General features: G+C 49.5%; 2 protein-coding genes across 2 annotated transcripts; one reads left to right on the top strand and one right to left on the bottom strand.

Annotated features, from left to right (window-relative positions):
* Positions 1-14769: 14769 nt before the first annotated feature.
* On the top strand, positions 14770-17806 carry LOC120678901 (phospho-2-dehydro-3-deoxyheptonate aldolase 1, chloroplastic-like). The gene is made up of 5 exons (XM_039960345.1): positions 14770-15281; positions 15610-15887; positions 16153-16429; positions 16529-16774; positions 17387-17806. The coding sequence occupies exons 1-5, from the start codon at positions 14850-14852 to the stop codon at positions 17672-17674; spliced, it is 1521 nt and encodes a 506-aa protein (XP_039816279.1). The 5' UTR covers positions 14770-14849; the 3' UTR covers positions 17675-17806.
* A 2114-nt stretch (positions 17807-19920) lies between these two features.
* Positions 19921-23347, bottom strand: LOC120678764. The gene is made up of 4 exons (XM_039960096.1): positions 23104-23347; positions 21710-22777; positions 21052-21338; positions 19921-20739 (listed from the first exon to the last, which is right to left on the bottom strand). The coding sequence occupies exons 1-4, from the start codon at positions 23196-23198 to the stop codon at positions 19991-19993; spliced, it is 2199 nt and encodes a 732-aa protein (XP_039816030.1). The 5' UTR covers positions 23199-23347; the 3' UTR covers positions 19921-19990.
* Between the last annotated feature and the right edge of the window lie 3453 nt (positions 23348-26800).

Here is a 26800-nt window from a genome sequence, read left to right as displayed (position 1 = left end):
CACAACTAGCATAACGACATGCAAGACTAGCTCTTCGTCCATCCCGGCTCCACTCGATCACCTTGGGTGCGGACGCGATCTACTCGTAATCTTCAGGCACAAAGTCAGGATCCTCTGAAAAAAAAATGATCAACAAGGGTTGAGTACGAAAGTACTCAGCAAGTCCCACCTCACCCTTACAGGGAGGGAGTTATAGATTAATATGCGAAGGTTCATTAATCAACTAGAATAAATAACAAATATAGTATTAAAGGTAACCCAACCAGTCATCCATCTCATAGGCTAGGTGGCTCATCTAGTTGAGATGTCCACACCGTAACTTGTCCAAACCGAGGACACGGACCATTCGAATGGATTGTACACTCTGCAGAGGTTGCACGCTTTACCCACACGCACTTCACCATCCAGAGACGGCTCCGTCATAGCCGACACCCAGCCGTGGCTCAACCCCGACTAGTCGCCCACAAATCCCCGGGTCTTGACCAATCCAGGTCTCACCCCAAACATAACCACCTCGGACGACTACCAGGTTAGCCAGTGGGATTAGGCTAAGACTTGCCCATACAAGCTCATGTGGTCGTACTGAAAGTAGGTTAGGTGAGATGGCATCACAACACACGGTCCTTAAGGTTCATCAGGGCAGCCACAACCATAACCAACCAAACCCGAGATGTCACCACGACAGAGCTCGGTCGCATGTCTACCACCACGGTAGCGCATGCACCGACACATCCCATACTGCCCTGATCTCATTATCAACCCAGTTTCATCATTTAACAAGGTCTGATAACATGCAGGTCTGGCAGTAAATCAACATGCAACATGGCTTCATTCAGTGGTTTCTCTCATTCTCTCAGTGTTTCATCTCATGCCATCCCTATGTCTATCAAGTTTTATTTAACCTCACTTAGGATCAAACATGATCAACGTAAAGGATTGATGAGACTTGCCTTCGCTAACGTACGCGTCGGCGGCGGCGGCTTCCTGGTCTCCTGGTTCCTCCGGATTCTCCTCCGGAATTGATTCTATCGTCACACAAACACAAACATACAAGGCAAACATTCATCAATACCATACAAATATAGTTGTATTAATTAGAGTTTGATTTTAGATGAATTTAGGAAGAAGAATCAAGTGAATCGGAGTTCGGATGGATGAGATATTATAGTTGTAAGGTTGAGTATTTAATTAATTCCGAAAATAGAAAATAATATTGATTTAAGGGTGTGGCGGGCAGCAGGTGCTGCGTGGGCTGCTCGTGTGGCGTGAAAGCTTCCTCTGGACGGCCCAACATCTGTGATTTAATTCAGATAGAGTCAAGCCGATACATGCTCAGAGGAACAGAGGAGACAACAGCAGCTGGCGTTCCTCTTTTCTGCCACAACGCCATGGCAGGGCTGCTCGAGCTCGAGCCGGCGGCAGCTCCGGCCACCGTTCTCGGAACCGAGAGCACGGGGAGAGAGAGGAGGGCGAGGGCGTTCCATTTTGGTGACTTCGAGCATGTGAGGCATAGGTCGTTCTGGCCGCGTGACAGCCATGGCCGTGGCGCCAGAAGCTCGTCGAGCTCGGCTCAGGTGTGGGAGGTTGGGATGGGAACGATGGGGGGTGTGTGTAGCTGGTGGTGGAGAAGCTGCTAGGACCTTACCTTGGTGCAGAGTGGCTCAGGAAGAGGGTCGATGGCCGGGGCTTGGTTTCATGAGTGGAGGGGAGGGATGACTGAGAGCTGCTGCAGCAAGCGGAGCGAAGCGGACTGGCGAGCTTTGGGCTGGGGCGGAGCTCTGCACGGCCTCGATCTTTTATAGGCGTGGAGGGCAGCGGCAGCAAGGGCGACGGCGTGTGGTGCAGCAGCCCGGCATCAACACACACAATGCTGAGCTTGTAGCTGAGGCGATGGCAGCGTTGACGGCACAAGCGACGAGACGACATGGCCGGCGAGCAAGACTGCAGCGGGGTGGAGGCGTGGCGTGGGGTGGCACGGCATGGTGCCGGGTGCAGCGCGTAGTGTGTTGTGAGCGTGAGCGAGGCTAGAGCGGCGGGGTCCGCGGCGAGGCGTGGCGTGCGAGTTGCAGGGGTGTGGTTGCAGTAGTGAGCTGCCCGAGCATGGTGACTCTTGCGTGGGTAACTTGCCTAGCTGATGAGCTTGCGTGCATGCAGGGGTGCGTCGTGCTTGTGTCTTGCTTGGACGTGTGTGTATGCCTATGTGCTGGTAGGTTAGAGGGAAGGGAGATCAGGAGAGGTGGAGGCGATTGGTTGCTTGGAAGATTATGAGAAAAAAAATAATTAGGAGGTGATTAGGAAAGAGATGGAGTTTAGATGACTAAGGACTTGAGCTCGAGAGATTAGTTTAGCAATAGTTTTTAAATTCGAGTGGTTTTTGGTTAGTGAATTTTAGGGATGTTACAAACCTACCCCACTTAGGTTGAATCTCGTCCCCGAGATTCAGCTTCACCACTAAAGAGATTGGGAAACTCGGCTCGGAGCGCGTCTTCTCTCTCCCAAGTTGCTTCTGCTTCCGAATGCCTGCTCCACTGAACTCGGCAAATCCTGACTTCTGAGTTGCGGGTTCTTCGCGTCACAGTGTCCAGAATTTTTACCGGTACCTCTTGATATCTGAGATCATCCTGCAGGTCGATTGTCTCTGGGGCCACTTGTTCTTCTGGTACTCGCAGGCACTTTCTGAGTTGGGACACATGGAATACATCGTGTACATCTGACATCTCTGCTGGCAACTGAAGTTTATAGGCTACTGTTCCCACTTTCTTGATAATTGGGAAAGGTCCAATGTAACGTGGAGCCAACTTTCCTCGTACCTGGAATCTGCGTGTGCCGCGAATTGGGGAAACTTTAAGGTACACATAGTCTCCAACTTCGAAGCTGAGAGTACGTCTTCTTTTATCGGCATAACTTTTCTGGCGGGATTGAGCTGCCTTTAGATTCTCTCTGATTTCTGCTATCTTGTCTTCTGCTTCTTTAATAAAATCTGGGCCCTCAATAATGCGGTCACCGACTTCGGTCCACATGAGAGGTGTGCGACACTTCCTCCCGTAGAGGGCTTCAAACGGCGACATCTTTAAGCTTGACTGGTAGCTGTTATTGTAAGAGAACTCTGCATATGGCAAACTGTCTTCCCAATTTTTGCCATAAGTAAGAACACAAGTTCTTAGCATGTCTTCAAGGATCTGATTGACTCTTTCAGTCTGGCCATCAGTCTGAGGATGATAGGCTGAACTGAAGTCCAACTTTGTACCAAGTGCTTCATGTAACCTGCTCCAGAATCTCGAAGTGAACTGGGTGCCTCTATCTGACACAATCCTCTTAGGTACTCCATGCAATTTCACAATACGCTCAATATATAATTTGGCTAATCTATCACCTCCATAAGTGGTACGCACTGGAATGAAGTGTGCCACTTTAGTGAGTCGGTCAACAATCACCCAAACTGAGTCATGACCGCTCTGGGTTCTCGGTAGACCGGTGATAAAATCCATACTAACTTCATCCCACTTCCATACTGGGATCGGCAACGGCTGGAGTAATCCACTAGGCTTCTGGTGCTCTGCCTTAACCCTATTGCACACATCACAATGAGCGACAAACCGAGCGATATCCCCCTTCATACCATTCCACCAATACTTCTCCTTAAGGTCCAAGTACATTTTCGTAGTGCCGGGGTGAATGGAATAGGCTGAGTTATGGGCTTCGTCCAAGATGGTCCTGCGGAAATGACCTTGCTTAGGCACACATAATCTCTTCTTGAACCACAAGACTCCATCTTTATCTACTCTGAAATCTGGGGCTTTGCCTTCACTGTTGCGACCTTTAATCCATACCAATCTTTTATCCTCCATCTGAGCTTCCTTTATCTGGTCATCCAGGACGGGATGGACACTAAGGTTATAGTTGCAAGAGCGGCGTACAACCCTTAGGTTCAACTTCCTCATTTCTTCACTCAGCTCTGGGGCTTGTGTGACTAAGTGATGGCAATATGCTTTACGACTGAGCGCATCAGCCACCACATTAGCCTTTCCAGGGTGGTAATAAATTTCTAAATCATAGTCTTTGATCAACTCCAACCATCTTCTCTGTCTAAGGTTGAGGTCTGACTGGGTGAAAATGTACTTCAGGCTCTTGTGATCCGTGTAGATTTCACACTTATTCCCAATCAGATAATGTCTCCAAATCTTGAGGGCATGCACCACTGCAGCTAACTCCAAGTCATGGGTGGGGTAGTTCTGCTCATGTGCTCTCAACTGTCTTGAGGCATAAGCTACAACTCTTCCTTCTTGCATAAGCACACAACCCAATCCTTGTCGGGATGCGTCGCAATAAACGACAAAGTTCTTCTGATTATCTGGCAAGACTAGCACTGGGGCAGAAGTTAGTCGCCTCTTCAACTCTTGAAAGCTTCTCTCGCAAGCTTCAGACCATACAAACTTCGTGTCCTTCCGGAGCAACTCGGTCATAGGCCGGGCTATCTTAGAGAAACCTTTGATAAATCTCCGATAATAGCCGGCTAATCCCAAGAAACTCCTGATCTCCGAGGCTGAGGTTGGTTGCTTCCATTCTGATACTGCCTTGACCTTTTCTGGGTCCACTTCAACTCCTTCAGCTGTTAAGACATGACCCAGAAAACTGACTCTCTGCAACCAGAATTCACACTTACTAAACTTGGCATACAACTGGTGTTTTCTGAGCTTTCCCAACACAACTCTGAGATGTTGTCCATGCTCCTCAGTACTCTTAGAGTAGACCAGTATGTCATCTATGAATACCACAACAAAACGATCTAACTCCTCCATAAACACCTTATTCATGAGGGTCATGAAAAAGGCAGGGGCATTGGTCAGACCAAAAGGCATCACTGTGAACTCATACTGGCCATAACGGGTCCTGAAGGCTGTCTTAGAGATGTCCTCTTGTCGCACTCTGAGCTGATGATAACCTGACCTCAGATCTATCTTGGAGAAGAACTTAGCTCCCTTCAGCTGATCAAACAGGTCATCAATCCGAGGCAGAGGGTACTTGTTCTTGATGGTGACTGCGTTCAGGTCGCGGTAGTCCACACAAAGTCTCATGCTTCCATCTTTCTTCTTCACAAAGAGCACTGGGGCTCCCCACGGAGAAGCAGCGGGTCTAATAAATCCCTTTTGTTGAAGCTCTTCAAGCTGCTTCTTCAACTCGGCAAGCTCTGGGGCTGCTAACCGATAAGCATTCTTTTGCTATAGGCTTGGTTTCAGGGACTAAGTCAATAGTGAACTCTACATCTCTTTCTGGAGGCATACCGGGTAATTCATCTGGAAACACATCTGCGAACTCCCGAACCACTGTCACATCTTCTGGGGATTCTGCTTGGATGTGGTTCACCATGGAGTCTGACAGGCTAGGCTGGATTTGGCATGTGACTGTTAACCCTTGGCGGTTGGTGACTGTCACCGCTCTCTCAGCACAGGCTATGTTTCCGCGGTGCTTGGTGAGCCAATCCATACCGAGTATGACATCTATCCCTTTGGAAGTAAGGACTACTAGGTCGGCAAGGAATACTACCCCACTTAGGTTTATAGGGATATCTAAGACACCTAAGTGGCAAGGTATATGACCTCCAGGGGAACGGGTTATTAGTGGCCTCCTAAGGGCTATAGTAGGTATATCATGCTTTTCCACAAAGTGGGAGGATATAAAGGAATGCGATGCTCCAGAATCAAAAAGCACTGAGGCTAGAGCTGATTGGACCAGAAACTCACCGAGAATCACTCCTGGTGCATCCTCTGCTTCTTCAGCGTTCACATGATTCACTTTTGCCTTGCCAAAGGACTGTTGCTGGCTCTTAGCTGGTGTTGCACGGTTGGCTCCAGTCGGCTGCTTTGGTCCTTGAACAGAGTTGGAGAAAACAGAAGGGGCGGGCTGATTGAGATACGGACAGTTGGCCTTGTAGTGTCCGGCTTCGCGGTAGTGGAAACAGGTCTTCTCATTAGTTACTTGACTTCCACCAGACTGTTGGGTGCGGAAGGTACTCTGGGTCTTCATAACAGGAGCTGACTGAGCTAGCTTCTGGAAAGAACCGGGGTGCGCTTTGAATGAAAAGGCACCCTGGCTCCTTGGGCCTGAGTGAGCCGGATATTGGGTCCTCTGGAACTTCTCCAACTGCTGGGGCTTCTTGCTTTCAAACCGATGTTTGCGCTCACTGAGTTCTGCCTTCCTGTTTCTCTCAGTGGTGATGGCCCTGTTGACCATAGCATTAAAGTCACTGTGGGTGGTGACTTCAACCAAGGTCCTGATTTCAGGGTTAAGCCCACCAAGAAAAGCTTCTTGCTTCTTCTCGTCATCATTGATATCTTCTGGTGCATAACGAGATAGCTCTGTGAACTTATGAAGATACTCCGTTACAGTCATACCACCTTGACGAAGCTTTCTGAACTCATCCCTCTTGAGCTTCATAATACTGCTGGGGATGTGATGTTCTCTGAAGATCTTGACAAAGTCAGCCCATACCATCTCGTTAGCGTTTTCATTTATTTCCCGGTAACTCTGCCACCAAGCAAGGGCTGGTCCCCTTAACTGCTGTACTGCGAGCAAAACCTTGTCTCTGTCATCAGCATGGACCACTTCGAGCTTCATTTCAATCTCTCGCAGCCAATCATCTGCCTCGATCGGGTTATCAGATCCTCCAAACTTAGGTGGCTGCAGGCGGTTGAAATCTGCAATTCTGCTGCCATTGCCATTATGTTGCATTGAAGGTCTATTGTTGCCAAGATTGCCTTGAGCTTGAGCTGTGAGAGTGGTCACAAAAACTTGAAGGAGTTGGTTCTGCTGCTGCAGTATGGCTGCCAAGTCAATGGGTGCTGGGGCACGGGGAGGTAGCGGCGGTAGTTGTCCATTTTCTGGTGCTTCTGGGGCTGCATTCAGAGGGGCTTGGTTTCTCGGGTTGACCTCGTCACCGTCTTCCTGAGCATGGAGTCCCTGGACTCGGCTCGAACGACGAGACATCTACGGTCAAGGAGGGCAAGATTAGGTGGCTCCCCTAGTATATTGCTGGGGTAGACTAAATAATAGCACACAACACAAGCGAATCATTCAAGCACCACACAAGCATTCATTCAAACAAGCAGGGATACATGACACGATGGATTACAATAGCGCGGCTCGACTTTTAAGGGTCGGCCGGGACGACTCGGCTACTGAACTCTACAACACGGTCTTCGGGGTCACTGTTTCCGGGATCTCGGGGAGATGCGGGAGGCGTGGGCGGCACTGATTCACAAATCCTCCTGCGCGGTTGGGACAAGGGATACAACGGAATTCCCTCTAGGATTGGCAGCTCCGCGGCAGTCCTGGGATGGTGTTCCTTGCGCTTGGCAGGGTCCACTAGGTAGACACCCCTAAGGAGCTGACTGTGGCGATCTGCCTGCTCCCTAAGGTTCTCTTCGGCCATGGCAAGGCGGCTTTCAGCTTCGGCTGCTCGGGCTTCTGCCTGGGCTACGGCCAGTTTAGCCCTACGCCAACGGGACTCCGCTTCCTCAGCACGCTGGATTAAATCTCTCACACGCTGATGCAGTTGATCGCACAAATCGTCGAGGCTAAGCAAATAGCCAGACATAGCGACAACTGTGGGGTTCTTCTCTGTCCCTGCGGGGCTCTCCAGGTTGCGGATCCTCGCCGCCCAAGCAGGACGGCTACGGTCCAGCGGTGGAAAGTATTTCATGGGAGTGGAACCCAAGTGCCATTCAAACATCTGGCACAGGTACCGCAGCGCCTTGCGAGCTGCAAGTTGAATGGTGTCAAGCATACGGGCTCCAGTGGCGGTGATGCTCCAGGGTTGCATCTCCAAGTACTTATCACTGGCACCAATATGGATAGTGACCTCACAACTTTTGGTGCCATGCTCCACGAACTCGTGACCCACGTACTCCGGTCGTTCCGGAATACCAAGTCGCACCGTGGCAGCATAAAGCACCCTGGGGAATCCATCTTCGTTGATGCAGTAGGTGGTGGTCCAGTCATCCGCCATCTGATTTTCAAGGGTAGGGTTAGCATAACAAGGATAAAGTTTAAGGAGTAATATATTTTCAAGGATTGACCATCCTAGGGCTCCTACGTTCATCGTTTACTACCGGTTCGCGTCCTACAGCCAAGCATGGCTCTGATACCACCTGAAGCGCCCCGATCCGAAGATCAAGGTTAAACCATGTATTAATTACCGAATAAGATTTCCGGCATAATACATGTTACATCAAGTGGAGTCCAGAGTCATACAGAGCTTTATTCAACACGTACACGAGGGGTAAAGTGACAACACAGCGCTACACAGAATAACCACAGGATCACAACTAGCATAACGACATGCAAGACTAGTTCTTCGTCCATCCCGGCTCCACTCGATCACCTTGGGTGCGGACGCGATCTACTCGTAATCTTCAGGCACAAAGTCAGGATCCTCTAGAAAAAAATGATCAACAAGGGTTGAGTACGAAAGTACTCAGCAAGTCCCACCTCACCCTTACGGGGAGGGAGTTATAGATTAATATGCGAAGGTTCATTAATCAACTAGAATAAATAACAAATATAGTATTAAAGGTAACCCAACCAGTCATCCATCTCATAGGCTAGGTGGCTCATCTAGTTGAGATGTCCACACCGTAACCTGTCCAAACCGAGGACACGGACCATTCGAATGGATTGTACACGCAAACACAAACATACAAGGCAAACATTCATCAATACCATACAAATATAGTTGTATTAATTAGAGTTTGATTTTAGATGAATTTAGGAAGAAGAATCAAGTGAATCGGAGTTCGGATGGATGAGATATTATAGTTGTAAGGTTGAGTATTTAATTAATTCCGAAAATAGAAAACAATATTGATTTAAGGGTGTGGCGTGCAGCAGGTGCTGCGTGGGCTGCTCGTGTGGCGTGAAAGCTTCCTCTGGACGGCCCAACATTTGTGATTTAATTCAGATAGAGTCAAGCCGATACATGCTCAGAGGAACAGAGGAGACAACAGCAGCCGGCGTTCCTCTTTTCTGCCACAACGCCATGGCAGGGCTGCTCGAGCTCGAGCCGGCGGCAGCTCCGGCCACCGTTCTCGGAACTGAGAGCACGGGGAGAGAGAGGAGGGCGAGGGCGTTCCATTTTGGTGACTTCGAGCATGTGAGGCGTAGGTCGTTCCGGCCGCGTGACAGCCATGGCCGTGGCGCCAGAAGCTCGTCGAGCTCGGCTCAGGTGTGGGAGGTTGGGATGGGAACGATGGGGGGTGTGTGTAGCTGGTGGTGGAGAAGCTGCTAGGACCTTACCTTGGTGCAGAGTGGCTCAGGAAGAGGGTCGATGGCCGGGGCTTGGTTTCGTGAGTGGAGGGGAGGGATGACTGAGAGCTGCTGCAGCAAGCGGAGCGAAGCGGACTGGCGAGCTTTGGGCTGAGGCAGAGCTCTGCACGGCCTCGATCTTTTATAGGCGTGGAGGGCAGCGGCAGCAAGGGCGACGGCGTGTGGTGCAGCAGCCCGGCGTCAACACACACAGTGCTGAGCTTGTAGCTGAGGCGATGGCAGCGTTGACGGCACGAGCGACGAGACGACATGGCCGGCGAGCAAGACTGCAGCGGGGTGGAGGCGTGGCGTGGGGTGGCACGGCATGGTGCCGGGTGCAGCGCGTAGTGTGTTGTGAGCGTGAGCGAGGCTGGAGCGGCGGGGTCCGCGGCGAGGCGTGGCGTGCGAGTTGCAGGGGTGTGGTTGCAGCAGTGAGCTGCCCGAGCATGGTGACTCTTGCGTGGGTAACTTGCCTAGCTGATGAGCTTGCGTGCATGCAGGGGTGCGTCGTGCTTGTGTCTTGCTTGGACGTGTGTGTATGCCTATGTGCTGGTAGGTTAGAGGGAAGGGAGATCAGGAGAGGTGGAGGCGATTGGTTGCTTGGAAGATTATGAGAAAAAAAATAATTAGGAGGTGATTAGGAAAGAGATGGAGTTTAGATGACTAAGGACTTGAGCTCGAGAGATTAGTTTAGCAATAGTTTTTAAATTCGAGTGGTTTTTGGTTAGTGAATTCTAGGGATGTTACAGTGCTCCAGAACATCAACGCCAACACGAAGATGACAGATCTGGGGGCGCGTCAGCGGGCACTAGATGAAGAGCTGGCGCGGACCGCTTGCGAGCGCGACGTCCAGAGGGCCGCGGCGGAGCAGAAGGCTTAGGAGGCCGAGGCGCAGACTGCCGAGCTGCAGCGTGTTAGGACGGCGCTCGAGCAGAAGGAGGCCGAGCTCCAGCACAAGGAGGCCAAGCTCCAAGGCAAGGAGGCCGAGCTCCAGCGCGAGAAGGCGACCGTCGCCACGCTCTTAGGGACCCTCGAGGAAAAGGGCAAAACCCTCGAGGAAAAGGAGGTGGTAATCCGGAACACGGAGGCCGCCCTCAAGGAGAAGGAGGACTCCTTGTCCTCACTCGAGGAGGCCGCCCGAGTCCAGCAGGAGGAATCGCAGAAGAATATCGCGGGTGAGTGCTCGAGATTTCGCTGTTGTTGGATTCTAATTTATCGTGGCATATCTTGGTTCCTTTGATCAAAGCTGAGGCAGAGAGTAGTGGACGAGACTGCGGCGAAGGAGGCGGTCAACACAGCGCTCATGGCGGCGCAGGCTGAATACACTGACCTGGAGCGGACCGCTGTGAGCGTGTGCCAGGAGCTCGAGGGGGAGGGCGCCGTGTCTGGTAGCTCGGTGATCAGCCGCCTGCGAGTGCTAGGTGGCCGGATCGCCGAGCACGCCAAGAGCACCTCCCGCCTTGGTGTCCTGCGATTCCTCGCCATGGCCTCGACGCACTACATCATGGACCTCCAGAGAGTGTCGTCGGGGTACGTGATCCCCCAACGACGCCAGCCCGGACACTGCGTCGGCCATCATGGACGATGCCGACGCCACCGTCGAGGGGTTCGCCACCGTCCTGGCCGCGAAGCTGGAAGCCGACATCCCCCCCATAGCCGAATTCGATGCTGTAGAAGACCCGCAAGGAGAGGTTTGTAACCTGTAGGTAGTCTGGGCCTCGGAGACCATGTAATAAGTTAGTACTTTATCATAATGGTACTTGTGGATGTAAGAAATTGGTAATTGTAAATCGACAATGTGGCCCATCGAGGCCTTCTACGTTCGAGCCCTCATTTTCTTTGCTCTATTTCCGTGTTCTCGTATGCGACTTTGGTAAACTTCTGCGAGGAATTTCGCGTTCATAAGCGACTTAGGCGTGAGGTGGTGAGGGGGGTGCCGTATCCCGGAGGCGTAGGCGGCCCCACGGCTCGGCCGGCCCCGTACCGTAGTTGCTCATGCCTCACGTCCATTTTTTCCAAGTATACGAGAAACTTAGATACGGAAATTTTTCGAAAAAACATTGACAATTTTTTGGGGACGTTCGAGGGTTCCCCTCCCCATAGTAGCCCCCGAGGGAGGCTTGGCTTTGCCGAGGGTAAAGCCAAGCGTACCTCAGTGTTCGTGCGCCTCCGAGCCCCCAAGGGTCCGGAAAGTTCCAAAAAATAAACAAGTAAAGTATACTCCTTTATTATTTTGGGAAATCGTAAATGCGAGTATAAACGATGTACAAATAGCTTGGAACTCTAAGGATAGAAGCGACGTAGCTGCTGTATGTTTCAAGCATTGGTGAGGACTTCGCCGTTTTCATTCGCCAGCTTACACGTGCCGGGCTTCCCTCGGTGGTGAGAGCTTGTGGCGGCCCCTGTTGTGTTCGGGGTCGAAACGTCCACCCCGTCGAGGGGTGTACTTCCTACCATTGATGATGTTGCGGACGTCGCCATCGCCGGCATGTCCGCGCGTGTCGTGGAGTCGCTCCCTTGCGGGAGTCTTTCCGATGAGGTCGTGCACCAAGGGTGCCTTCATACCGTGTGCTACGGCTGCCTTTCCCTTCCCTCTTGGTGGAGTGTGCACCAAAACATCGTGGTCCTGCCGTGCAGTCCCACCGGGCTGCTTCGGGACTATCGAGCGCATGCGAGATGCAGAGCTCTTGGCCTGCTGCACAACAGCTTGCTTGATGAGCGCCTGTGCCTCGCGGCGCAGGTTGCGACCCGAAGTCGTCGACGGCTCGGGCATTGCTTGGAGTAGGTAGGTCGTAGCGACGAGTTTTTCGTTGGCTGTTTTCAGTTCCGGAGGTTTGTTGACGTTGTCATCGGCTAGGATCCACTCCCGGGCAATGCGCGCCGCCGCCTGGGCATGTGCACGACGCGCGGTGCACTGCTTCTCGAGTGCGGTGCGCAGCTCCTATGTCTACCGACGCTGCTCGTCGAGCTTGGCTTGAAGCTCCTTGAGCTGCGCCAGCTGTGCTTGCCGCGCCGCCGAGCTTGACGAAGAAGAAAGGGTCGCGGCCGGCACCACTGGTTGGTTTGCCTGCCCGTCTACCCCGCCGTTCCCGTCATTGCCCGGAGCGTTGTCGTTTTGCCCGTCCGCGAGCTCGGCCATGAAGCACTCCCGAGTGGGATCGTAATCCCCCTCGCTGGAGTCCTCGGAGCAGGTGAGGCAGTAAGTCACCGCGAGCTGGAACGAGCGGAAAGCGTCGGGGTCGTGGACCCCGGAGTAGTCCTCGGCTTCCTCGGCCGTGAAGTTGTCCATGAAGAAGCTGATGTCGTCGGCGATCGAGCTCGCCGTCTCGGGGTGGGAGTCGTCAGGAGATGATGTGATGAGGTTGCGGATCGACAGGAGGTGATGACCCGGCAGATCCTCGTACTCGGCGAAGTTGGTGCTGGACGAAGAGGCGTAGGTGGCAGCGTTGCGCATCCCGAAGGGAAAGGGCGACGGCGCAGTCGCGCCCCCCCTGGGAGGCACTGGGGCTGCAGTCGATGATGGTGCCAGCGTAGATGACGCCGAGGCACGTGATGACGAAGCAGTGGCCCCGTCGGCCGCGACGCTGAGCTGCGACATGGCAATCCCAACCCACGTGGCGGAGCTGAGGCGTGCCGCCCGGTGCCGCTCCATGCGCGCTTGTCGCGAGTGCTGGCCCGAGCGCCTGTTGCGCCGAGCTAGTGAAGTCGGAGTGTCAGGGTTGCGTCTGGGCGATAGGAGCTCCATGAGGTAACCGTTGCCGGTTGCTCTGAACTCAAGACTCCCGAACCAAGTCACGTATCCCGCTGGGAGCGGATCCTAGGCGCCCATGGGGAATGGGTTGGATCTGCTCGCCATCCCTGGAGATCAAATGGGAACAAAAGAGAAATGTCACGCAGCGGCCCCTACCTGGCGCGCCAACTGTCGGTGTCCTGACCCGGCGGTCCGGACCCAACCAGTGATGATTCTGCGTGTTCCTCATTCCAGATGTTGATGCAAGAGGCAACACAGTAACGCATGGGTTTATCCTGGTTCCGGCCGTGAGGCCGTACGTCCAGCAAAGGGGTGTGCGAGAGCACTGTACTATCTTGCACCGGGGGTACCTGTACTAGGGGGTACAAGCGAGGCGAGAGAAGGAGGGAAGCTCCCAAGTCTCTGCTAGAGGGGGGGTTGATTGAGGCAGGTGCTAATATCGGGGCTCAGAAGAGCGCATGTGCTCTGTGAGTAGTGCGGAGCGTTGTGTTCTACCGAATGGGCCGACCCCCTTAAGGGAAAGCCCGCCTCCTCCTTTTATAAACACAAGGAGGGACGGTGTACATGCACAGGGGATCGTGAAAGTCGTCGTCTTCTCCCCGAATCGCGGGGGTGAAGTGGTCGAGCACTGTGGGAAGTACACTGTGGGGTATGGCGCCGGGCGTGGCAGTCGTCCTGGGCATCGTCTTTGGTCTTGCGGAGACCACGCCGGCGTCCTGGCGGCTCCAGCGGGCGGCGTGGTCGTTGCTGTGGGGGGTACCGTCCTCCAGGCGTGGCGTGGCGGCGTTCCGAGGGTCCTACATGCCAGGGTCTTGTCCTGGTCAAGGCCGGAGCTACTTTCGAGGGTCGTGCCCATGCCGTTCGAGTGCTCCGGGGAAGGAAAAGTACGAAGGAGGTATGGGGAGTTGGCAGTATAGTAGCTGGAGCAGTGCCGAGCACGTCTTGCACTGCGTCGCAGGTTCCCACAGTGTCGTCATAGCGTCCGGGATGGCGGAGCAGTGACCGGAGTTGGCGGACGAGACTCCGGTCACAGCCACTGTGGGGAATGGCGGCCTGACGCCGTCAGACCCGGGCGCTGTGGAGGAGTGGTTGGCATTTAATGCCTCCGTACGGCAGGCGGGTGAGCGGATGAGGCGTTTGTCTTTTTCGTCGAGGGGTGGCCTCGAGCGAGGCGGAGATGATTCGCCCCTCCGAGGGTAGGCTCGCTACCCTCGAGCGAGGCGGAGATGATCCGCTCCCCCGAGGGTAGGCTCGCTACCCTCGAGCGAGGCGGAGGCGCGGGGCGCGGTCGAGGGCTTCGGCGGGTAGCCCTCGAGCGAGGCGGAGATCACCCCGCGGGTCCGAGGGGGGGCACGGATGGGCCGCACTGCGTACGTGGGCCGCGTGTTGGGCTTCTTTGAGTCATTTCCTTTCTTCCAGATTGGAAGGAGCATGTATGCTTTCGTGGGCCCGGTTGCCCAGCAGCATGTGTTTGCGTTTTTAGGGCGATTTTAGTCCCCTGATTAGAGTGCCCCTAATCCTGATACCTGACATTTAGCTATATTTAATACTTTATGCATGTATTTAAAGATTCGATGTGATAGAAAATTTTGTAAAATTTTAGAATTTTGAAGTCATCTAAAAACGGGTGAATTGTGAACTGGAGCACCCCGCCCGGAGGACCCGCAGCCGCGTCGCGCGTACTTCAACGGTTCAACCCCACCACCTCCCGCGAGACCCTTCCTCCAGCACCCATTCCGCCGTAGCCCCATCCGCTGATCCCCGCAGCCGAAAGACCCTACCGCCCGTATTCCCCAAAATGCCACTCGCGCAATCAACCCCCGCGCTGCTGCCCAACCCGGCCCTCCCCTCGCCGGGGCGGCCGCGCTCCCACAGGGCGCTCCTGCGCGCCCGCGCCGTGCGCGCGGCGCCGCGGCCGCCGAGCCGGTGGTCGGTGGGGAGCTGGCGGGACCGCCCGGCGCTGCAGCAGCCGGAGTACCCGGACAAGGCGGAGCTCGATGAGGTGCTGCGGACGGTGGAGGCGTTCCCGCCCATCGTCTTCGCCGGGGAGGCGCGCACCCTCGAGGAGCGACTCGCGGAGGCGGCCGTGGGCCGGGCGTTCCTCCTCCAGGGCGGCGACTGCGCCGAGAGCTTCAAGGAGTTCAACGCCAACAACATCAGGGATACCTTCCGCGTCCTTTTGCAAATGTCCGTCGTGCTCATGTTCGGAGGCCAGATGCCTATCGTCAAGGTATTAAATTGCCTCAAAGCACTGGCCAGATGCCTATACGAGGTTCTAAGTTTAAATTAAATTCTGTTTTTTCTAGTCGGAAGTATGAATTATTTCTGAATAACTGTATGCCGAGAGAAAAATGGGGTATGATTGATGGAAGGACAATACTTTCACACGATATGTCTGTTAAATCTGAATCGAACAACATTTTTCGAATTTGTGGTATGGATTTTTGTTGTTGATACGGGGAAAGGGGAATATAGTTAGACAATGAATGGTGTCGGATGTATTCCTAAATTATGGTTTCAGACAATTGTGTTATTTACTGTATTGCACGGATGTTTAGGTGGGAAGAATGGCAGGCCAGTTCGCAAAGCCAAGATCAGATGGTTTTGAGGAGCGGGATGGAGTGAAGTTGCCAAGCTACAGAGGGGACAATATTAATGGTGATACATTCGATGAGAAGTCAAGATTGCCAGACCCACACCGCCTGATACGGGCGTACTCACAGTCTGCAGCGACACTGAATTTGCTGCGGGCATTTGCTACCGGAGGTTATGCTGCAATGCAGAGGGTAACACAGTGGAACCTTGACTTCACACAACATTGTGAACAGGGCGATAGGTGGGTTACCTTGAATTGACGGCGATTAACCTCCATTCCCATTGATTCATGCAATTTAGTTATAACTACAATTCTTGCAAAGATATCTGCACTTTTTAGTTCATTTGATGGTCTGAGTGATTAGCTATTTATTTACATAAAGAAACAGAAATCTTTTCTGAAACTAGGTATCTCCTGATTTACTTGAAGTGACTGCAACATGCTTAACACTCCATGTTATTCAATTGTCCCAATTCTTAGTTTACTTGTGAACAATGCTGAATAGGTACATGGAGTTGGCTCACCGCGTTGACGAGGCTTTGGGATTCATGGCAGCTGCTGGACTCACTTTAGATCACCCTATAATGACAACAACAGAATTCTGGACATCACATGAGTGCCTTCTTCTTCCCTATGAGCAGGCGCTTACTCGTGAAGACTCCACCACTGGCCTCTACTATGACTGCTCTGCCCACTTCCTATGGGTTGGAGAGCGTACTCGCCAACTTGATGGTGCCCATGTGGAGTTCCTTAGGGGTATTGCCAATCCTCTTGGTATCAAGGTAATATAATGCCCAAACACTCAGCAACTCCTGTTCGAACACTGCACTTTTCAAGCATTCTCCAAAAGACATTTCACCCTCACTTCTGATGAAATACAGGTCAGTGACAAGATGGACCCAGCAGAACTTGTGCGGTTGATCGATATCTTGAATCCTGAAAACAGGGCAGGGAGAATAACCATCATCACAAGAATGGGACCTGAAAACATGAGGGTGAAACTTCCTCACCTGATACGTGCTGTCCGTGGGTCTGGCCAGATAGTAACATGGGTCACTGACCCAATGCATGGTAACACCATGAAGGCCCCTTGTGGACTCAAAACTCGCTCCTTCGACAGAATTTTGGTAATTCTTTTGCTTTCAATACTATTTCAATATTGGTTCTTGCAATTCTATTTATCGTGATATTGCTCATTGTTACCACCTCTCTGTATTCTGTTGAGTCAATTGAGAGTCATTATCTCTTTGTGGGAATTTGGGGCCAGATTGCCTATGCAGTGTTCTTACGAGAAAAAGATTATTGCCTATGTAGTATACAGATTTGAGTTTACAAGGGACAGGCAATATAGCTTCACCGACTGGTTGTTCCGGTCTCTAGAGTAAATAGTACAATAAGTCCATGGCTCTATCCAGATATCCTATTGAAATGGTAAGTGCTTGAAAAAAGTTGAAAGTGATTGATAGGGAACTTTGTCTGAACCTATTGCTTTTTCATGGACCTTTGAATATTCCAGCCCCACTATCCTTACAAATTGTTTGGATGAAGTGGTTTCATTCTTCGGCTATCTATTTTACCATTATTATCAATTAGTAGCCAAAGATAAGATAAATAGTTGAGCTCATAGTCACACTCAGTGCTTGGTAGAAGTACCGAATAAATTCTACGTCTCCAACATCATACTGCAGAATAATAAATGGACTCACTCTGATTGCTACTTTGTTCAAACTTCAAACCAGGCTGAGGTGCGTTCCTTCTTTGATGTTCACGAACAAGAAGGGAGCCACCCAGGAGGCGTGCATCTGGAAATGACCGGACAGAATGTGACAGAGTGCATTGGTGGGTCACGCACTGTGACATTTGATGATCTGAGCTCACGATACCACACCCACTGTGACCCAAGGCTCAACGCCTCACAGTCGCTGGAGATGGCGTTCATCATCGCCGAGCGCCTTAGGAAAAGGAGGATCGCCTCATGGCCTTTGAACGGGAACCAGATGGGTTCCATTCCATCAATGGGTCTGTAACTGTGATAACTTCACTGTCAGGGACCAGTCCAGTTTTCTTGTAGTTGCTGTGTCAAATTTTGTGCATGTCCTGGTAAACAAGACAACCTTTTGATTTCCATTGTGATATAAATAAAATGCAAGTTACCTTCACGGGTTCTTCTACTCATAAAGCACTAATTCTATTTTCCCCCTCGAAAACTGCAGTATACACTCAATCTATCTAGTTGGTCTTAACAGTTTATACACTTGCTAAAGTTGATTATCTTTGAATATGAATGAAAAGGTGTCCTGACAACGGCAAACATTATGCACAAAAGATAATTTCTACATATTATCTTAAGAGCCTAATCTAATATTTGAAGATGCAAAGAAGTTGTTGATGATATATATCAATAATATCGATTTCATCCAATGTCTTCTTCAAGATGCATATAAGCATAAAGTTATCATAACTTCCAGGTGAATAGGTGATACAATTATTCCAAAAATTTAATAAACTTCTAGGTAGTTCAAAGCTAGCTAGCTGGCAATAAACTACAAAGGTATCAAATCTACTACAAAAAGTGTGAAGGCACCAGGGCAAGCGATGAGTCTGTGAATCGCAATCGGCCGCCACGACATGCTGTGTGGGTGTCTGCGGCGTCCACGCCAATTGCACGAAAAACAAGGGACAACCGAGGGGATGCGTAGATAGAATCGCGAAGATAGGAAACTCAAGGGTGCATAGTAGCGCTGCATTGGTTCGTTGCTCGAATCTAAAAATCTGCAGCGTATACATCTACTTACTACTGCATGTGAGGATGGAGCCCATTGCTTTTAGGACCTGGGGCAGCAACCCCCTTGCCCCCTCAGGGCTGAGCATGCAAAGAGATTGGCAAAATCTAGCTGGACTGGAACAGCATATGGAGTATATCCTGTTAAAAGCCACTAATAATAAAGCAGAGAAGATGCATTATTTTGTTGCTCGAATCTAAAAACCTACGGCGTATACATCTGCTTACTACTGCATACTACATAAGGACGGGGTCCATTACTTTTAGGACCTAGGGCAGCCACCCCCTCGCCCCCTCAAGGCTGAGCCTGCAAAGAGATTGGCAAAACCTAGCTGGACTGGAACAACATATGGAGTATATACGGTTAAAATCCACTAATAATAAAGCAGAGAAGATACTTGATTTTGTTGCATGCCTGCAGGTTTTTTCTCGGTTACAATGACAAAATTTGTAATTCATTTTGTTGCAGTAATCAAGTTTTTATCGTGTCTCTATTTAAAGTTTTCGTATGTTAAACGCCGGTGGCTAGGTCGGCGGCTCACTAGGGTTAGGGTGGGGGTGAGATAGGATCTGGGTCTGAGTCTAATATCATGTACTCCCTCCATTCCAAATTACATTTCCTTTTGGTTTTTAATATATATAATTTTTGTCATGTATGTAGATATAGTGCAGGTCTAGATGCATAGCAAAATATATGTATCTAAAAAGTTAAGGTGAATTATAATTTGAAATGAAGGTAGTAGAAAGATATTGAAGGAATCACCACACACCCACTGTGGGGATGGCTTTTATATATAGCCATGTAATAGGGGTGTCTTTTATATATAGCCATGTACAAATGTAGTACAATGTGCAATACAAGTGATGTACAATTTGTGGTGCAAGAAGCCATGCTATACATTTATCCTAATATTCTACGGTCTGCAGGTCATTGTTTAAGATTCCCAGTTTCTTACTTGAATCAAGTAGACTAGTTACTTGGTCAAAGTTACTCCCTCAATTCCAAATTATAAGTCATTCTGACTTTTTTAGATACATAGCAGAAGATATGCATCTAGATATAATGTACTACCTCCAACCCTCCCTCCAAAATAGTTGATGCTATGGTATTTGTGCCGGTTAAACTTTTTCAAATTTGACTACATTTGAAGAAAATATTAACAACATTTATATCTCTAAATAAGTTTATTATAAAAATAGATTCAAAGATCTATCAAATAATACTAAGTACTATAAATATTAATATTTTTTTGTATATATTTGATCAAAGTTGAAAATGATTGACTCCTCGAAAAGCGAGAATGACAACTATTTTGGGAAAAAGGGAGTATGTCTAGAAAAATCAGGACGATTCGTAGAAAAAGCTATGTATTTAGAAAAGGTAGAACGACTTATTGTTTGAAACATAGGATAAGAATATTTCTGTCTGCCACTGCAAAGGCTAGAGACACAAGTTATGGTGGATAAGTTAGTAGATGAAGACATATTCAGAAACATCAAGGTTATTGTATCATGAGTGGAGGAAATATCAATTACATACAGAATTGATCATAGTTCGTGTTTAAAAAGAAAAATCTAGAATGAGGAGAAGCATCTTGACATGGGTGACAAACTCCCCACCAGCGCATAGCTGTTTAGTGTGGAAAGCGGCATCACAATTAAAGGCAATGTAGCAGAGCATCTCAACCCATACTATAGCGATCAGGTCCCAGAGACCCTCCTCCTCCTTCCCCACTTGAATCAACTCCAATGCGATACTGTTAGCTTTTCCAAACACACCGTACACGTCGTCATACTTACGGATATTCTCGAGGATATACCTCCGATCAACTTGTTGGTCATTTCTGATGAAAGCACGCAGCATTGATTGTCGAATGCCACTGAGACTGTCAATATCGTACAGAGTGACCGTTGCTTTGCACTTGACAAGGAGATACATGACGTAATTTGATAACTCCCGGATCGAGCTTTTCAACTTATAATTCTTACTACTAGTAGTAGTGGTGGTAGTAGTAGTAGTGTCATTGTCAGCCTGATCCTCTAGTAGGCATAGGTCTGTAACTAGGTGCCAAAGAAAAACACTCTTCACAAAACCCAAATCTTGGAACTGACTATTAATCTCAGGTGCTCGTTGAGGTGCTGCACTGCTTTCTTTTTCCCTCTTTTTTGTTTTGGCGAGGAGCTCGGTGAGGCGCTGCACTACTTGGGGCAGCCTCCTCTGGCTGCTGTTGCTAATTGAGTAACCATGAACCCACACTTGAGCCCACTGGCCACGGAATTTGGTCAAGTCCAACACCCACTGTCTAATGCCTGGATTAGATGCAAAAAATTAAAATTCCAAAACTATCACGTCGAATGTGTGCGGCACATGCATGGAGTATTAAATCTGGATAAAGTAGAAAACCAATTGTATAATTTGCTTGTAAATTATGAGACGAATCTAATGAGCCTAATTAGATCATGATTAGACACTAAATTGCTACAGTAAATATGCGTTAATGATGAATTAATTAATTTTAATAAATTTTTCTCGTAGTTTACAGATGAGTTCTCTAATTAATTTTATGATTAATATATGTTTAATACTTTAAATATGAAAAAAATCTATTTCGAAAATTTTACCGGGAGCAATTGAATAAGGTCTAGCGCCACGTAATGTCTTAAGCATTTTATGAAGGACTAGATTCTTTAGGTCTGCAGATACTTCGACAGGCTTGGTGCAGGCTCGTCCTTCAATGCCGACACAACGCTTCATCCGTTCAAGCCATCCTGCAGTAGTTTGTCTCTCCTGGATGCACCAGTCAACCATGTTCAGTTGTTGCATCTTCCATGACCACTCCACTCTGCTTTCTAGACGACCGAGATATTTGATGATGCTGTACAACACTCTGCCTGCACCAGACGAGGTTCTGCATCCATACACCCCATGGGCATTCATTCAAATGCGGCCACAAGAATGTGACATTTAAATTCTCCAAAAATATAATTTTATCCTCCCCCGTTCTAATATATATATGAGTAATAATTAAACTAAAAAAATGTGCATATATTCCATGACATGCATGTGAGATCACTAGGTGCCATCTTTGTAGTTTTTGATAGCTAGTATATTATGAAAGAAATTAATGATCACTAGGTGCAGACCTAGGGTGTAGAATAGCACATGCGCGCGCACGCTACTTTACACAAACAAAAATATAATTCTTGTTTTAAACAACAAGATATGGAATAATAGAGTACAATAGTAATATATATAGGGATCAAGTGTGTTTGTTTGTACCGTAGAAATTTCCATGGTGAATACGATGACAAGAGCCACAGGAAGACAGATGATATCTCCAATGCAATGGCCCCCACAAGTAATATGTAAGATATGGTTATGTCTGCTGTCTCATAGTAGGTGTTCCCCTTGTGATCAAGCCTGGTGGATACAACAAACAGAACGAGGGCAATACTTGTTAGGGCAAATGTGGTCAGGCGGCAGCACACTGCCATGAGGTTTCCTCCAAACTTGGTGTACAAGTGGTCGTAGATCAATGAGAGATGGATCTCAGCCAACTTGAATGACATGTCATCCGTGTCTGAAGATCGACGGCTCAACATTATTTCTTCAGTTTCCAAAGAATCAATTAAAGCCGTTGGATCTGCGAGATAACCTTTCGCTACATCCATCAAGAAATCCAAGCCTAGGCTGAAGCCAAAGGTGGCAAGCTCCATGACTTCACTGAAATTTCTCTCTTGCTTCTGTGAAATGATGGATGCTTGCTTGTCATAGTATTTATTCATTCTGTGCGCGATACCGTGGTCTTCTTTGTAAGTATGTATAGAGTTGCTGCTTTCCGACGAAGACATCGATGACGATGGCTGGGCTCTCTTGAGTGCCACTATCCTCTCGGCATAGCTGGTCATCCCAGCGATGAACATGAGCGTTGTGGGAGCCACCAGCTGCTTGGTGCCTCCACGCCACTGCCTGCACACGACATAGACGGCCAGCGACACCTGGGTGGCCAGGTTCAGAAGGTGACGCTTCCACAGCGCACAATCCTCCATGGAGAAGGCTGTCATGGTCTCCTGCCCGCCGAGGTGGAGTAGCAGGAATGGAGCCCAGAAGAGCACAATCTGGTGGCGCGGGTCATCACCCACAAGGAGCGTGAGGCGGCCGAGGAGGTAGACTGCCACAGAGTCCGCTGATAAATAAGCCAGCCAGAGCAGCACGCTGAGCACGACGGAGCGGTGCCGTTTTCGGAAGACGGCGGAGAAGAGGAGGAAGACCTGTAGGGAGAAGCTCACCAACACTAAGCATTGGATCTCCCAATCGTTCCACAGATGTTGTGCATGGGATACCAAGCTGCAGTTCAATAGATACATGCATATTTCAATAATTTACTTGCATGAGAAGAACATCTAATATAATACTCCCTCTGACCCTCTGTCCCCAAATATAATAATTTTTTAACAAAATACTAAGTTAAATATTTTAACTTTTAACTATAAATAGAGCACAAATAAAAAAGATTGATTATGTCATAAAATGATGTTGCAATATGTAGGTTCTGAGAGGTACCAAAATTTTTAGGGTAAAATTTGATTAGTACCTCTCGATACCTCTAGAGGTAGCAGATTTACACTAAAAAAAAATTAGCATCCCTCTCAAATTTCTCTTGTTTGAATTACCTGTGCTGCTGATCCTGAGCCGCGGCGGGAGGGTAGTTCAACTCGCGCCACCGCAGGTCGCAGACGCAGGCTTGACTGTCCCTCAGCGTCCTCATCTCATCATATATCTATGTTGCTGTCTTGCTGCAGTATTAATTAGTAGCTCACTGCAGACGGCCGCAGCTAGCTCAGCAGTCAAACTTAAAGAAACAAAATATACTAAGTACAGTTAGCAATGCAGCCAGAGGGCGACGTGATTCTAGCTAGTTCCATTTATTTATGCTTCTTCGTTATTCTTTTCTTGCTTTGAAGCACAAGGTTGGAACTAGTTCTGTTTTATTATGCTTCTTCGTTATTCTTTTCTTGCTTTCAAGCACAAGGTTGGAACGAATCCTTTCCTGCAAGCTGCAGGGTGCAAGTCAGAACAGATTCTCTTTTGCTTTTGATTTGCTTGCAGTCATTAGAAGCGACGCATATGATTCGCCGTGTGCATGTACCCGCCGTAGCAGGCGAGGATGATATCAGAACTGGGGCTGAGTTTTTTTTTTGAAATTAAGGGCAGGAGTGCTGCTTGATCATATAAGAGCAGCTCCAGCGTGCGGTTTTGGGGGCTGCTAAGAGCTGCCAGAGAAAGATTTCCTGCTGCCACACGCTGGAGGAGGGCGCTCCGTAGCACCACCCTAGCACCACCGCTCTATTTTGCACCCGGTGCTAAGGGCTGTCAGAGAGAGATGGAGATGATTTTTTTATTGGATAGAGCTCCACCGCTTGGACTAAATGCTAGACTGCATGTGACTCTGGAGCTCCTACGTGATGTGTCCAGGCGCTTAGATTTTTTTCCTCACCATACGCTGGCCCTGCTCTTACAATAGTTGTGATTACATAATAATGCCGTTCTTACAATAGTTGTGATTACATAATAACTAATAAACAACTCAAACTCTTATAAGAAAGATACATTAAGAAACTAAGACGCCCTCCCGGGCCTCGCACGCTTGTCGACGAACCTCCATCTCTTCTTTGATCAATCCTAGCAACCGAGTCGGAGCTTGTGAAACCCCTTGAACAGCCACACGACTTGAGTGTACCAGACATTCCACGCCGTGTATATCATGATGGCAGCCACACGACTTGTGTTCTGAATCATTGAATTCCACCAATGTTGAATGTCCTCCCCTTGCGCCGGAATACTGATCAAACCTTCTGACCATGAGTCTACCAGAAACCACACTTCCTGCGCGAAGCAACAATGCAGGCAAAGATCGGTTTAAAAAAAAAACAATGCAGGCAAAGATGAGCTGCAGTTTCCAATTCCTGATCACACAAACAGCAAACCGGGTGACATTCTATCAATTTCAGTATTAAGTTATTTACTCATTGAATCTTCCCTTGTACCAGCAACTAAGCAAAGAAACGATGTTTCGCTTCTGTCTTCGCTTTCCAAATCGCCTAACGGTTGAAAGTGCAATAAGAACATGTGAACTGAACATCATACATTGATTGTGAAGAGTACACCCCACTTGCTGTCCATTTCCAAACTATCTGGTCTGGCAGTTCCGAAATTGGACTTCCTGTACCATCTTCCACAGCATCACAAACTCCGCCATTTTCGTGGCTGTAGACATCCTCCACAAACCCCTTGTCCAAGTCTGAATCTCTACCTCCTCTCTGACCGTCAACACTTTTCTCCATGCCAGCTTATACAGATGTGGGGCAATATCCCTTGGAGCATGCCCACTGACCCAAGAAGAATCCCAGAACAAGGCTGTTCGGCCATCCCCAATTACGACTCATGTGCTGCACCTAAACAATTGCCTATCAACTTCTGAGCATGGGACTACAGAGGTAACCCAAGGGCGGTCAGAATCCACCCACCTGTACTGTACCAAAGCCATCGCAGACACAGAGCTCTGCTAAATTTCTCCAAATCAAGTGCACCTAAACCCCCACATGATTTTGGCCTTTTGACTTTCTTCTAGGCGGCCAGACATTGCCTGCCTTTAGCTTCAGAGGTGCCATTCCAAAGAAAACCTCATCTCATTTTTTCCGTCTTTTTTATCGCCCACTTCTTGAGATCAAACATTATCAAAAAGTAAATAAACATGTATAGATGAGAGGACCTTGTTTACCAACTTCAAATGCTGTGCTTTGTTGATGAAGCTCCCTTTCCATGCTAGCAGCCGATTCGCCACCTTGTCAATTAACAGTTGAATATCAACTCATCTCAGTTCTCTTATGTGTAGAGGCAGACCGAGATAAGAGCAGGGGAAATTCTTGAATGAACACTGAAACCCTTCCATCATCTCATCAATGTTGATGTGTAAGCCGGAAGCCTGCTCAAACATAGGCAGTATATTCGCAACCACTTGCACCTCCTCCTTGATCGGGTTCAGGAACACCGACGCATCATCTGCATACAGGCTGGCACGCAGCTTTGTCATGTGTGTTCCCATGGGCGATAGCAAGCCATCTGTTGTTGCAATAATATCGAATAACCGTTGCAGAGGCTCCATATCAATGATGAAAAGCATCGGAGACAATGGGTCTCTCTGCCTTAGGCATGTATAATGTCTGAACCAATTCCCTTTTGCACCATTCAGAAGGACTAACGTGGAGCTGGTTGCCCAACTTCAGGAACAGGCCCGGTTGTTTTCTCCGTTGCAGATCTCTGCATCAGTTTTGTGTATACAAAAAGTTGGAGAGTTGTGTTGATACGCCTTCGTTTGATGAAAACACTATGTGATCTTGAGATTTAATCATTCGGCACCAGTCTTGGTTGCTAGAATCTTCAAGAACAACTTGGCAATGGAATGAGTTAAACTGATTGGTCGAAAGTTACATAGCTTCTGCGCATCCTCCCTTTTCGGAAGCAGTACCATGTGAGCTTTGTTCAATAGGTGATGCTGATCATGCTGCTGGTGGAAGTAAGACCATTCGTGCAAAAGGAGCGCTCTGCTCTGGCCCCGCCCGGCCCTCTTCATCCCCGGTCGGCCCTTCACACCCCGGTGACGGCGCACGGGTCCCTCACGTTTGCCACGTGGAGCCTCGTGCATCTATGTGTTGGCGCTCGGCATCGCCTCCCGGAACGCAGCGGTGGGGTCCGCGGCCAGCGACCCAGCCCTCGCCGGCGAACCCGGCGCAGGTGGCACCCGTGGCGCCGTGCCCGTCGAAGACGACGAAGATGTGGAGCTTTGGGACCCTCGCGAAGCACGTGGCAATGAGATGCACGTCCTGGGACTCCCGCCCCGTTGAGTCAGGGTAGAGCTCCGCCACGGCTACAGTGGCCTTTCAGAATTTGACACCATTCACAATGACACGTGGGGTTCATCAGAATCATTAATATGTAGGTTAGGGAGGTAAATTCTAAAAGGCTCACGAATTGAGACCCAAATCTTGAAATTTCTTGTACTCCCGCACAGGGGCGGATCCAGGATAGAAATTAAGAGGGGGCTGAGTTCCTTCTTCCTTCCTCAGCCCCCCTATTCTTCTTTATCCTCTTCTTTTTCTACCTCCTACCTCCTATAGTTTTCCATGGTGCGCAAGGATGTAGGGGGTGCTGGAGCCCCCCTAGCACCCACGCTGGATCCGCCCCTGCTCCCGCACCAGCCCTACGCCGAGCACCTCGTCGCGGCCGAGGGTGGTGCCGCCGGCCCTTGTCCACCGCCGGAGCCCCTCGCCGGGGGGCCAAGGCAGGCAGCACTTGCCCTACGTGCACCTC

This window comes from Panicum virgatum, chromosome 6N (genome assembly GCF_016808335.1).
Source record: "Panicum virgatum strain AP13 chromosome 6N, P.virgatum_v5, whole genome shotgun sequence".
NCBI lineage: Eukaryota > Viridiplantae > Streptophyta > Magnoliopsida > Poales > Poaceae > Panicum > Panicum virgatum.
Note: the sequence above shows the minus strand (reverse complement) of the source record. Positions and strands in the feature narration are given on the sequence as shown.